Genomic DNA, 14538 nt, shown 5'->3' on the forward strand with positions numbered 1-14538 from the left:
GCAGCGGGATCGGGCCCGAAAGGAGGGGAAGTGGGCAGTGGTACGAGAGGGACGACTTCTTATAGGCCCCCGTAGGACACTTGTCCCCTCCCCTACACAGGGAAGCGGGGCCTATGAGACTCAGATATCCGAGACCCTGTCCTGTACCATTTGGAACTGTAATGGTACCTTATGGTCAGAACCAGGGAACTTCTCGGAATCCTATACAAGCCACGACATAGTCTTCTATACAGAGACACATCAGAGTCCAGAGCGCCCTCTCCCAATAGTCAGCGGATATACATGGGAGTCTGCCTACAGAGATGAGACGAGAGGTACATGAGGAGTTCGAGGTTCAGGTGGAGTTGCAGTCCTTTTCAGATCCACACTTCGCGAGATCATTTCAGTAGAGCAGAGAGAGACACATTCTAGATTTCTTTGGATCCGGATACGACACATCGACAGCCAGGATTTGTTTGTCGCAGTTTGCTACTTCCCCCCGGAGACCTCCCACTTTGCCAGAGATATTCGAGGTGATGATGAGACATCCCTATTTGCTACCCTTTATCAGTCCATCGTTGACATTTCTAGCCGTGGAGAAGTCCTTCTAGTGGGGGACTTCAACGCGAGGACAAGGACTCGTCAGGTGAAGGTATGAAACGAAGAGAGAGAGAGAGAGTGCAGGTACAAGACGAGTCAATAGAGCAGTCACGTCAAATCTTAGATAAAATGAAGAAACACAAGTACAAAGTACTTGTACCTAGACCTAGGACTAAGTGTCCTAGGTGTCACATAGGACTAAGTGTCCTATGTGGCCTAGTAGGCACTAACACTATAAGTGCCTACACTTATGCCTACAAGGCACATACCATGGCCTATAGGGCAACACTAGAACCACCAGAAGATGGCCTACAAACCCCCCTCCATGGGATGGGCTGAAGTACTCTGGAAACGTCTCAGAATACCTCGTAGTTTCTGGTCATGGTGGCACATGTTCATCCAAAAGGATATAGCCACCTATGAATGTACAAGGAATGTCAGATCATGTAACAAAGGGAACCAAGTGTAAAGCTTGTCGGAAGACTTCGAACTTGGGACGAGGAAGTGCCTTTGTAAACATATGTGCGATGTTGTCCTCTGTGGGAAGATAGGAGAACTCTATGTCTCCTGCTGACAACCGCTCCCGAACATAATGATAGTGAACTTCAATATGCTTGGTACGCGCATGAAACACTGGGTTACGCGCAATGGCCAAAGCACTCTGGCTGTCAGTGTAGACAATAGTGGAGGATGTCTGGCAAATACCAAGATCTGTAAGTAACTGTCGAAGCCAAACACACTCTACTGTAGCGGTGAAAGCTGCCCTGTACTCAGCCTCACAGCTAGACGTGGCAACTGTCGGTTGCTTCTTGCTGAGCCAAGAAATACATGAATTGCCAAGCAAAAAACAATTGCCAGTATGTGATACTCTGGTGTCGGAACATTCTGCCCAATCACTATCCGTGTAAGCATGCATGGTAAGTGAACCCTGATCACCGTAGAAGAGGGCTAAATCCTGAGTGCATCTGAGATATCTGAAGACTCTCTTCACTGCCTGCCAATGCTGTGAACTGGGCATGTGCATGAATCTGTTGAGCTGAGATACTGCATAGTGCAAGTCAGGTTTGCTATGACATAAATAAATAAGGCATCCAACAGCCTGCTGATAAAGAGTGATATCACATGGTGGGCTCCCATCATGAGCTGAGAATTTGAAGCCAGGGTCCACTGGAGTAGAGATTGGCTTGCAATTCTCAAACTGAAAACGATCAAGGAGCTGTCCAATATACTTGGATTGAGACATCATGATACCCCCCTCAACATGAGCAAACTGAATGCCCAAATAATAATGGAGCCGTCCCATGTCTGACATGTCAAAAATCTGCTGCAAATCAGCCTTGAAGGCTGCAATTTGCTGAGTATCTGGGCCCATGATAAGCATACAATCCACATATAAAATCAGCACTAGAAAATCAGATCCACTCCCACGGAAATAAAGAGTGGGCTCTGTGGGACTATTCTGAAAACCAAGCGGTAGTAAGTGTGCATGAATTTTGGCATACCATGCCCTGGGTGCGTGCTTCAAACCATAAAGGGCTTTTCTAAGCCGGCATACCTTATTTTCAGAATTAACAACCTCAAAGCTAGGAGGTTGTGTGACATAAACTTCTTCCTGCAGATGCCGATGAAGAAAAGCGGTCTTGATGTCAAGTTGGTGCACTTGCCAATGATGATGGGCTGCAATGGCAATGACACATCGAATGGTAGTAATCCTGGAGGTGGGAGCAAATGTCTCCTCAAAGTCAATGCCTTGTTGTTGGGCATACCCTTTTGCAACAAGACGGGCTTTGTATCGATCTATGCTGCCATCAGATTTCCTTTTTAATTAGTAGACCCACCGCGTTCCAATGGCATGCTTGTCAGGTGGGAGATCTACTAATTCCCATGTGTCGTTTTTGGCAATAGATTGTAACTCAGCTTTCATTGCATCCATCCATTCTTTGCTGTCAAAAGCATTTTTATGGCACAAAGGCTGTGTCTTTTCATCATTTTTGGCGCCGAATCTGCTTGGTTCCGCTGCTGCATCTCGCTGCTTGTCTCCATAGCTCCTTACTGTAACCACCCCGTCCCCCCCCTGCTAAATCCCTTATCCTAGCCTGTACCCTCTAGTTCTACAGTTCTACTCTCTCTATCCTCTCCAACCTCTGTCCTCTCTTCTATTCTCTATCCTCTCCCACCTCTGTCCTCTTCAACCTCTAGCCTTGCCAATCCCTTGCTCTATCGATAGCTCTACTTGCATTCCCTCTCCAACACTTCCAAGCCCTTCTTCATCCCATTATCCAACCATGGCCTCGAGACGTGCCGGTGGAAGCACAAGGCGGGATGTGTGGCAAGATACCATTTTTATCAAGAGATATGGCACATCTAGCACAAGGAGGTCAGTATGCAAGTTGGTGGTGACATTAATGTGATCTTCCCCTCGAGTTCAATCACATTTCTTATGGGAGGGAGGCTAGGGTAAAGGTCCTTGCCATGCCATTCCAGAGGGGATCTTCTTGGCATAGTGGAGGTACCTCTACCAAAATTGCTGAGATTCGACACCTCCTTCATTATGTTGTAAGAATCTAGATTCAAGATTAGCAATTTAGTTGCTAGCATGATTACTGCAGCTTGCAGTATGCGAATTGCTTTTAAGTTTATATTATGATTTATCTAATTACTTTTGTATTGCAAATTGCAATAGAATTGAAGAGGATATAGTGAAGCTCTGCAATGACATGGGTCATTTCTCCTGTGCAATTGCCAAGGAAAGAGACAATAGGTTGTTGGAACTTGGCTCTTACTTGGTGGGAGAAATTTGGGATTTTGAATCTCTCATTGCAGGCCCTAGCTATTTGCATCCTCTCACAAGATTGCACATCAGGTGCAGCTGAGAGGATATGGAGTATATGTGTAGACATACAGACCAAGAAGAGAAACAAGTAAGTTCTTAATTACTAAGTCTATAAATATAGATTGTATGTTATATATTGAAAAATAGCTCTTGAGTTGTGAGAATTGACTTCTCTGTCCTTTATAAATTATGTCAGGCTGAGCGTTCAGTAGATCAACAGGTTGGAGCAACTTGTTTCATGGATTATGTATACAGTTGTCAGTTTATCATTTTGACATCAATGATTTGACATGTTACATGTATTACATTTTGTTTTTTTTGTATCGATGATTGACTCTTGAGTCTTGAGCAATAAAATTTGATTCATGTGGCAGGGACCATCTTTCGCGATGCGTATCTTCAAAGTTTAAACTTCAAATTGGCATTAAAATTTAATATTTAAAGTTGAAACTTTAAACTTGAACTTTGAAGTTGAATGAATCATGATAAAATTTGAATCTTGATTTTGTATTATAAATTTTACTGTTTAAAATATGGGCTATGGCATATGCATGCACTGTGTAGCATTATGCATAATGTACGGTGTACTTGCAACCAGTAAGATCTACATCTATGGTGAGACTCGTCACTCAACTCTTTGCGTGTAGGCTGTAGAATGTCACCTGTAAGCTACCAGGTTGTCTGCTCACTGTGTATGTGTGTAGTCGAGGTATGTGTGTTTATGTAATTTATATATTTTATACAAAATACATATTTTTAGGCGTTTCTAGACAAAACGCTTGTAAAATTCTAGAAACGTTTCTAGAAATGTATCTTGTGACACTGTTTCTCCCTCCAACTTCTTCTTGCATATATTGTTATGATGTTGTCCATGCTTCTTTTAGAAACGACACTGACTTCTCTTTTTGGGCCAACTTGCATTATCTGAAAATTTTGAATGGCTGAGCTGATTGACCCTTCTTTTTGGGCCGACATCTAAAATTTTTTAATGGCTGAGCTGAATCAGTCCTAATGGCCTCACCCAAATGAGTATTGTTCTTGCCTTTTGCCAACAAGACTTGATCCCGATCATGCACCTCAACAGACAAGTTCTTTCTGGTTGTTGTGTATCACCTCATCAATATCGTGCTCCAGGATTGTGGATCTTAGTCAAGTGATATGACCTTGAATCACTTTTCTGCATGTTAAGTCTTTCCAAGTGAAGAAACCATGACCTCATTCCTTGCGTGATATATATTTTCCAAAGTACCCCATTGCTACATTTGGTGCAAATACAAGTGGTGCTCATGGGAAGACTCATCGGCATGCCTAATTAAAGATGCACACCAATAGGTTGATCAAGAATTGTTGGCTTCACCTGCATGGGTATAGAGAGCTGTAACCTAGTCAATTGCCCGATGTTTGGCATGAAACTAGGTGGAGGCGCAAAGGATGTGCTATCGATGCAATGTAATTCCCATATTTTGGGGCTCTGGCTGCTCCATCTGAAATGACACGCAGGGCAAAAAACTAGAGAGGTGTCGAGCATCAGCCCATATGACCACCTTGTGATGTAGAACTGCAACCTGCTGGCCGTCCGAGTAATCCCTATGCTAGGGACAATTAGGACAGTCTTACATGGAACCCACTCATGAATACAAAAGTAAAAGCAAAAGCATGAAAGCTACAATTGCCCAAGTACGTGTAATGGTGTAGCATACTCAAGCCATGTGCCAATGCTGTACATAAGTGATATCAGATATATAGCATAGATTGAAGACCAAAGGCCTTGACCTAGCTTGAACTTTGGTGAAGAAGCTGATCTTGATGGGGGAACACATAAGTGCTTTCAAGTATCATGGTTATAGAGAGGGTCTGACACCTGATGACATCTAGGCAAGCTCTGTTCATACGTCTGTCAGACTTGTGCATGCGCGGAACAAGAGAGAAGCTTGTGCTCCTCCGTCCCTACCTCATTACGATCATAGAGGTGCAAATGCGGGCATTTGGTGGTTGCTCTCCCCAAGATCCAGCCTTCATTCCAAGGTGATCGGATCTAGTAAGAATCAAGGTTATGGCACGTCGAGCCTCAGGAATTATCTGGGGGCCTCTTTACATTATCTGTGTAAAGTATCTCGCAGAGAGGCTCAATTCAGGTAAGAGTGAGGGATTTGGATGTAGTGGCTGTGTGCTCCTGCCTCCAATGGAGCTGTTCTAGCTTCAGGTGGAAGTGGATCAGCGAGTTGGCTGAAGAGTGGCCTGCAAGAGAGATGTGTGGAGTCTTGAGGAAGCGGAACTGAATTGGAGGCTGGTTCAGTGGTTGACTAGTGGACGCCCAGTCGAAATTGAGCAAAGGCAAAAGGGGCTGAGAAAGTTGATTTGATATGACATGACAATGTTCATTGTAGACCTGATAGGATCTATGGGACAATAAAAAAGATTTGATGCCCAAGAGTCACTGGCTAGTAAATGAATCATGTTCAATATGGAATTGACTATGTTACTATGGTCCTGCAGTTTAGGAGATCCTTGATGGAATCCCTGAGCTGTTTGGCTGGATGTTCCAAGAGGTTGTGAAGATTGTTTGGCAGGAAACCAGTAATCTTGCATGTCTTATGCTCTCAAATGATCTTGGTTAACTGTTCTGAAAAGCTTCCTGTTTATTCTGTATGTTTTGGGTTGCATGTCCTACAGATTGTATAATGCTGCTTGGTGTTACTGGAAGCCTTTCAGTCAAATCCAGTAAAGGGCCATTGTGTATTATACTGTAAAGGAATATCATGTATGTAATTGAGAGCACTTTGAAATGCCTTGGCTATTAAGAACACAGTAGAAGAATGTAGACATGGGGACATTATGCGGGGGTTCACTTATGCCATGATGTACATTTGTATTTATGCTTTACTTGGTGACTGGCCTGGTAATACCTGGTATGTGTTCTGCTACAGGGAGTTGTAAAATTGCCTTTCATTGACGAGGATAGGCTTCTCATACAAACAAGGAAGCTAGAAGATACATTAACGGTTAGTTATCCTGTTGCATTCACTTTGTCTGTACAATTTCTTGTGTGGTCGAAATAGGATGATGCAATTGTTCGCCTTCACAGGTTGCTGAATCTCTCAGAAACAGCATGAAGCCAGATATGCTGTTTGTGACTTGTGACCATCCACTTTCTGGCTGTATTCTGTCATTCTGCAAGCTCTATGGAAATCTGAAAGGTCAGCAGCGGTATGAAGCAAGAGAGAAAATAGATCCTAAAGCTAGGTATGTTCACCTACAAGAAGCTCCAATGTTGTCACTCATATGCGTGTTGATAGTATTACTTGATTTGTTCACCTACAAGAAGCTCCAATGCTGTCACTCATATGCTTGTTGATAGTATTACTTGTTTTGTTCACTAGTTTGAAACGTTCTCTTATTGATCCTTCTTGACTTTGTGTGGTTGGTGTCTTGTCATCTCAATTACAAGAATGGATACTCTCTATGTTACCCATGGACTTAACTGGACTGGTCTTTGTAGTGTGGCCTGGTATCTATTTTGTACATGCTTTTGTTGATTGGAACAATCCTTGTTTTGAAAAAACATATATTATCATTATGCCAATTTTAGAGAGAGAGAGAGAGAGAGAGAGAGATTAACGTCTTTGAGAGGCCTCGCGGGCCTATGAGACAAAGTACATGCCAAAAGGTAACTCATACAAGCCACTAAGGGCTGAAGTAAAGGGTTCACTAAGACCCTTGCTGAAAGCTAAAAAGCTAAAGTGCTAAAACTAATGAATCAAGTGTCGAAACGCTAGCGTAGCAAAAGCCAAATAACAGAGGAGTGTCAGGTGCTCACAGCTAGCACTCCTAGTACATGCTCAGGTTCCGTATATCCAGGTAACCTAGTGGCTCTGTGATGAGATGTGAGGAGCTCTCGTATCTGTGTCCCTCGAGCTGTCTCGCGGCATGGGGGAGGGCGTGGTCTCGTCGATCTCTGGATCCGGTGCGCTACGTCAAGGGTGATGCCTTGCCTCTGGAGGTCGCCTCTAAGAAGGGCTGAGATAGACCGAACCTCGATCGTGCGTGCTCTGGTCCCTATCCGTGTCGCACGTGGAGTATCTTCCTCGTATGGCAGCATCGTGGTGGACTCTCCTACTGCTAATCCACGATGCTCTCATCTCCTTAAGCATAAAAGTCTGTAACAAACATCTGTGACTTGTCGATATCGGTGACCTGTGGCACCAGTATCTGTTGCTCTGTGATCAATCGCATCAATGTGTCTCTCCGTCCACGCATTTCAATGAGGTAGAGCCAACATAGACCTGATCGTGAAAATGGATCAGCCTTGTAACCCCTCCTTGTTTAGGGTCGGAGCCCTATCGACAGGGATCACAGTGGCCCTGGTTAGACGCAAAGCTACAACCAGGAGATGTACCACGACTGCATCCTTGGGTGGCCGACAGCGCTCTATTGCTGACCTCATGCCTCCACTTCCACTGCCTCATCCATCCTGATGTCGTGATGATGATGATGATGATGATGTCGATCATGATGCTGAGATTGATATATATAGGCGACTATCGAAAGAGAAAGAGAAGTATGAGATGGCAGGAGAAGGGGACAGCACATGACGGTGTCTAAACAATGGGATGAGTATGCAAAACAAATTGAGGATGGCAGTGTGGCATTGTAATGGCACCCTTCAGTCCAACAACAGTAACAGAGATATGGTCTTCTACACCGATCGCCAAGTATGATCTGTGTGTCAACCCTTTGTCTGAGTTGTCGGGTCACAGGCTCCGGGTCACGGTCATGTCGAGGTCTTGTCTCATGGGGGTCTATGTGATCTGGCTGAAAGAACTCCGCGATAGAGCTCTGAGAGGTATCAGTCGAGGAAGAAGTCTGCTCCTGTCTCCGTGCTCGGAGTATCCTCTTGCGGTGTCTGAGCACCTCATGAATGAAACCAGCCAAACACCGCTGGTTTGGGTAGGAGAGGAAATGGGCCAAAACTCCATAACTATCTCTGAAGAGGCAGTAGAAACGCCCTCGGATCTCATAGTAAACATGACACCTGAAGATGAAATGCTCCTTTGTCTCAACCTCCTGCATGTCACACAGTGTGCATATGCGCCTCTCCCTGGGTAACCGCTTTGCTCTTCCGCTCTCGATACGAAGTTTGTGTGAAGAGACCCGGAACTGCCCAAGAGAGATCCTCAGCGAGTGGGGTAGGTGAATCTGCGTGTATCCTGGTAGATCAATGAAACCCTCCATTGTGATATGTAAGAAGTGATCTCTGTAGAAGCCCAGCTTCACTGGAAGATCACTCGGGCCCAACCAAGTCCGGAATGTGTGTAGCTATAGTAGATCCTCACGGATAACCTGGTTGACCTCTTGTGTAGGAAGGGAGAGAAAGGAGCATCCATGCTGTAGGTAGTCTGTCCATGTGGAGCCCTAGTCCCGCAAACCATCTCTCTATGCGTGCAGACCAGCACCTCTAGTCTCTCCCGGCTGCAAGTGGTCTCTCCCGGCTGCAAGTGCCTTAGAAGAGGACAGTGCTAGCCATGGTATCCTGCTACACCCGGAGGTGTAATCCCCATACTCCTTGACTCGATATAGACATGTAATGACCTGAAATGCAGCATCTAGCTGTAATGTGTGTGTGTGTGTGTGTGTGAGAGAGAGAGAGAGAGAGAGAGAGAGAGAGAGAGAGAGAGAGAGACGTGCACGGAGGCCTCGCGGAATCAAGTAACTCATACAGACCACTGTGGGCCGGGGCAAAGGGCTTACTAAGGCCCTTGCTGAGTACTAAAATGCTATACTAGTACAATATAGCAAACTAGCGAAGTAGCAAAATGCAAAATGAGAGTGACATGAAGATATCAAGTGCTCAGAGCTAGAGTCCCAAGTGCGTGGACCAGCCCTACGTATCCAGGCTCCATGATGGCTCTCTGATGAGATGCAAAGAGCTCACGTATCTGCATCTGTTGGCATGTCTCCCGTGGTGGTGGAGGATGTGGCCTTGTGAAAACTGCACCCAAGTATGTGTAGGACTGCACAATCTCCACTGGTTGACTCTCGTATGTAAAGCTATGTCGGTGAAGCACTATGTAGGAGGTGTTGAAGATCATGACCTTGGTCTTCCCAAGGTTAACCATTAGGTCTCTCTCTTTGCAGAACACCTCTAGGGCATCTAGATGTCTTTGTAGTCCCTCTGCTGAAGATGACATGAGGACTATGTCATCCGCATATAGTAGAATCTGTATCATCAAGTCCGCTAGTGGTGCTCCCTCGCCTCCTAGGCGGTCTATGAAAGATGTAATCTCATCAACGTAGAGCCCGAAGAGAGTTGGTGAGAGAGGGCACTCCTCCTTTACTCCGATCGTGCTCTCAATCCAGTCTGATAGGCCTCCTGGGGCACGAACTCTCCCTCTAACGGACTTGTATAGGCTCACCACTCCCTAGGTCAGAACCTCTAGAATCTACATATCCTGTAGTCTCTTGATCATGCGGGATCGGCAGGCAGTGTCGAAGGCCTTTCGCGCGCGAGGGAGAGAGAGAGAGAGATCATGCGGGATCGCCGGACATTGTCGAAGGCCTTCCCTGAGAGAGAGAGAGAGAGAGAGAGAGAGAGAGAGAGAGAGAGAGAGAGGGAGGGAGGGAGGGAGGGAGGGAGGGAGGGAGAGAGAGAGAGAGTTTATTAAAGTCTTCGGAAGACTGATGAGTCTATGAGACTGTGAAAATTCTGATACAACAAGCTGTGGTAGTGGAGCTACTAAACGAGCATCCATACCAATGTAAAATGCAAAATGCAAAAAATGCAAAAATGCAGAATGGGAGTACTAAGTCCTAAGTACAACATAGTCATATCGATGGTCGACTATATATCAATCTCAGCATCATCATCCCCAGCAACATCAAGATATCAGAATGGATGAGGCAGTGGAGGCATGAAGTCGGCAATAGAGTGCTGTCGGCCACTCAAAGGTGCGGTCTTGGCACATCTCCTGGTCGTAGCTCTGCTTCTAACCAGGGCTACTGTGACCCCCGTCGGTCGGTCTCCGACTCTAAACAAGGAGGGGATGTCTCCAAGTGTGATCTGTGTGTCGACACTCTGTCTGAGCTGTCGGGTCACGGTCATGTCGAGGCCTAGTCTCGTTGGGGTCCATGTGATCTAGCTGAAAGAACTCTGTGATAGAGCTCTGAGAGGGATCAACCGAGGAAGAAGTCTGCTCTTGTCTCCATGCTCGGAGTATCCTCTCGCGGTGTCTAAGTGCCTCATGAATGAAACCTGCCAAACACCGCTGGTTTGGGTAGGAGAGGAAATGGGCTAAAATCCTATAACTATCCCTGAAGAGGCAGTGGAAATGTCCTTGGATCTCATAGTACACAGGACACCTGAAGATGAAATGCTCCTCTGTCTCAACCTCCTGTATGTCACACAGTGTGCATATGCGCCGCTCCCTGGGTAGTCGCTTTGCTCTGCCGCTCTCGATGTGAAGTCTGTTTGAAGAGACCCGGAACTGCCTAAGAGAGATCCTCAGCGAGTGGGCTAGGTGAATCTGTGTGTATCCTGGTGGGTCAATGAAACCCTCCGTTGTGATATGTAAGAAGTGATCTCTGTAGAAGCTAAGCTTCACTGGGAGTTCACTCGGTTCCAACCAGGTCCGAAAAGTGTGTAGCTGTAGTAGATCCTCACGGATAACCTGGTTGACCTCGTGTGATAAGAGGGGAGAGAACAGAGCATCCATGCTATACTAGAAGGGAGGTAGTCTATCCATGTGGAGCCTCAATCGCTCAAACCATCTCTCTGTACGTGCATACAAGCACGTCTGATCTCCTCCTGCTGCAAGTGCCATAGAAGAGGATAGAGCTATCCATGGTAGCCTGCTACGCCCCGAGGTATAATCCCCATATTCCCTAACTCGGTACAGATGTGATGACTTGAAATGCAGCATCTAGCCGTAAAGGGGGTGACCCAAACTCAGCCTGAATGATTTGGTGAGGAACGGATGACTTACCACGAATCATCCGTGATAACATGAGAGCCTCTAGCCGCTCCACACGGGCCCACTCGGTATCCGATAAGTCTGGCCCCCAACAAAGGTTGCCGTACATCCCCGCTGGGCGAGCTAAGGAGTAAAAAAGCAACCCCTTGGTGCGTGAATCCTGAAAGTGCGAGCGGAAGCACTGCCTCTCTAGCCTGGCTAATGAGGCATACCCTCTACTCAAGCGTGCGTGCATCGTGGGTCTCATAGTGAGGCTCGGTCCGGAGAAGATAACCCCAAGATAAGTGTATGATGAAACTATCTCAACAGACGACCCCGCAAATGTGAACTGCTCCTGACGCATGATAGCTCGAGATGTATTGAAGATCATGACCTTGGTTTTACCTAGGTTGACCTTCAAATCATGAGACTCACCAAAGGACTGTAGTGCGTCTAAGTGTCTCTGAAGCCCCTCTGCTGAGGAAGACAAGAGAGCCACGTCATTTGCATAGAGCAAAATCTGGATCAGCGTGCCCGCAAGAGAGCGACCTACACCCCCCTATGTCTGCATCACTGTCTTAAGCTCGTCAATGTAGAGGCCAAACAAGGTAGGCGACAAAGGACACCCTTGTTTGACCCCGATGGTACTCATGATCTCGTCTGTCCACCCGGATCCTACCCAAAAGCTCTGCCAAAAACTCTCTCGTAAAGTGCCATGACAGCCCAAACGATCTCTTGGTCATAACCCAAGTCCTGTAGGCGCCGTATGAGGCGGGCTCTTGGGACCGTGTCAAATGCCTTGCGGAAATCCACAAAGCAACAATAAACCCTCTGCTTCTGTGACCTCGCCTCCTCGATGATACATCTGAGCGTGAGAATGTGGTCCATGGTTCCACGATTACGCTGGAATTCGGCCTGTCCTGCTGCTCTAAGTCCTCGACACTCTGCAAGTCTGCTAACCTCGGAGTCAAGTACTGATGCATAAATCTTGGACATGACATGTCCAATCATAATGGTCCTGTAGTTCTCTGGGCTCATGGGATCCCCTGCCTTGTGGATGGGTGAGATAGTGTTAATTGTCCAAGTGTGTGGAAATCCCAAACAAACCGCTTCATTAAAAAGCTTTGCTAAGATCGGGGCTAGGAGGTTAATCCCATATGCAATGAACTCAGTGCATAGCCCCTCATGATCCTTCGCTCGGCCATTATGAAGTTTCATTACGGCATCCTTTACCCCTCCTCTAGTGAAGAGGGTGCAGGATGTGGGACGAGGCATGTGTTAGAGGCTAGGGACTGGCTGAATTGGGATGTCATAAAGTGTGCGTGCATAATCAAACCAGATCTGGGTGTCAGTGAGTGGCGGAGGGGACCATCCTTCTAAAAATCTATGCCAGAAGTCCTTAGAGTTGTTACTAAACAAAATGTTCAGTAGCTCCTAATCGTTTCGACGAACGAAGTCTAGTTTCTTCCTCCGTACCAGTCTACGGTATTCACGTAGCATATCTGGTGCGCTTGGAAGACTGTTTTTGGTTTCGAATCTGAGTTGACGGCGTAAGGCCTTACACTTATCATTGTACCAACTATTACAAGGTACAGTTCCAGGGGGTGGTGGGCAGGTGGAGCGGGTGGTGTGGGAAAAAGCGTGAATGACAGTCTCGTGTAGTGAGCGGGTGACAAGGGCAGCACGATCCTCTAAAAGGGGTATGAAGTCAATATAAGCGAGAAGTATGTACAGACGGCCAGAGTAAGAAGGTGAGTGATCCCGATCAAAGCGTATATCGTGGTAGGTGGAGTAAGCACCGAGTGGGGTGGAAGATGCTGTGCGAAGGGAGATGGAGATGCGAAAGAAAAGGTATGTATGATCAGCCCCTGGGGGGAGAGGTGCTACAGTGAAGTCAGTAATGCGAGATGTGAAGACAGGGGATCCCATGATGTAATCAACAACACTGGAGCCCCCCCCATGTGGAAAGCATGTGAAACCACCTGAAGCGGGCCATCTGTCAAGACCATTATAGATAATGAGATCATGTATCCTACTCCATCTTCATACATCACGGACTTGGGGGGGGGACCAAGAGTTCCCTACCAAGATCTAGTTCTACCTCAACTTCTTCCTAAGTGTATCGAAGGTTAGAGTGATTATGAGATCCGAGTACCTAGAAAATAGGTGAGTGTCACAGGCCTTGCCATCGGACAGATATGGGTATCGTCCAATCAGTTGAGGATTAAGGTAGGGAGAGCCGCTGGTATGCCTAGAGAGCAAGAGATTTGCAGACTATGCACAACGGATGAGGTGGATATAGAGGAGCATTACCTGTGTACTTGACAGTTTATTAGGGGATCGCTCTCGAGCAGAGGTGTCACTCTTGATATGGCCCAACGGGTATAGAGATTTCGGAGACCACATCCCCCACCACAGCAAGAGACGACTCGACAGACACAGATACAAGATATTTTCGCAGCTCATAGGCGACCTACCATGGCACCTGGCTATGTGTTATGATTCTGAGATTTGAGTATTAGCTTTCAGCTTTGGGTTTTGAGTTTCATTTAGTTTAGTATAGTACTCAGCAAAGGACCTTAGTGAGCCGTTTGCCTCAACTCAAGAGGCTTCTATGTATTACTTTGATTTTATACTTTGTCTCATATGGCCGCGAGGCCTCCTGAAGACCGTAACCTCTCTCTCTCTCTCTTCCAGGTTCATCTTGCTCACACCTTGGCTAGTATCTAGACAGAGATAGTGCATACTTTGATGGCCATATGGATGAGGATGCAAGGGTCTTAGTGGGCAGCGTCTTCCAGGAGGGTGGTATTTCTTTGGGAATGGAGTGGCTCCCCTTTTTTCTCAGAGTCACCTACAAGGGTCAGATGGCATTTCCAGCCTCAACCGTTGGTTGTTTCATTTCTCCGTTTAGGAGTTTATTCTTGGCCCATTTAGGGTGTATTTCATATACTGTATGATGTTTTTCCTCCCTCAAGTTTTCTTACGGTGTGTCTTTCATACTTAATCGAAGTCCTTTTCTTGAAAAAAAACTGATGCATGCATTGTCCAAACATGTTTGTGAGGGATGTGTAATTGGAAAAATTTGCTGGTCTTCTTTTCCTAAAGATGGGAGTCTTGGTGCATCTTGAAAGTTGGGTTAGATTTGGAGTGGTGTGTGGCCCAATGCAGACAACATCT

The 14538-nt window shown here is 46.3% G+C and overlaps 1 protein-coding gene across 4 annotated transcripts in view; it reads left to right on the forward strand.

Moving 5' to 3' along the window:
- LOC147899186 (5'-3' exoribonuclease 4-like) overlaps nucleotides 1–14538 on the forward strand; it is a 119844-nt gene that overhangs the window by 86626 nt on the left and 18680 nt on the right. For all 4 annotated transcript variants that reach the window (XR_015541414.1, XR_015541415.1, XM_087378074.1 and 1 more), the window contains exons 17-18: nucleotides 6340–6414; nucleotides 6498–6655. Coding sequence is in view for 2 of the 4 variants with exons in the window: in XM_087378074.1 (XP_087234200.1) it covers nucleotides 6340–6414; nucleotides 6498–6655 (233 nt within the window). In the remaining 2 variants the exon portion in view is untranslated. The remainder of the gene's footprint in view (nucleotides 1–6339; nucleotides 6415–6497; nucleotides 6656–14538) is intronic.

Source organism: Dipteris shenzhenensis, chromosome 8 (genome assembly GCF_047967505.1).
Source record: "Dipteris shenzhenensis isolate YYH24624 ecotype China chromosome 8, Dip_SZ_1.0, whole genome shotgun sequence".
Classification (NCBI taxonomy): domain Eukaryota; kingdom Viridiplantae; phylum Streptophyta; class Polypodiopsida; order Gleicheniales; family Dipteridaceae; genus Dipteris; species Dipteris shenzhenensis.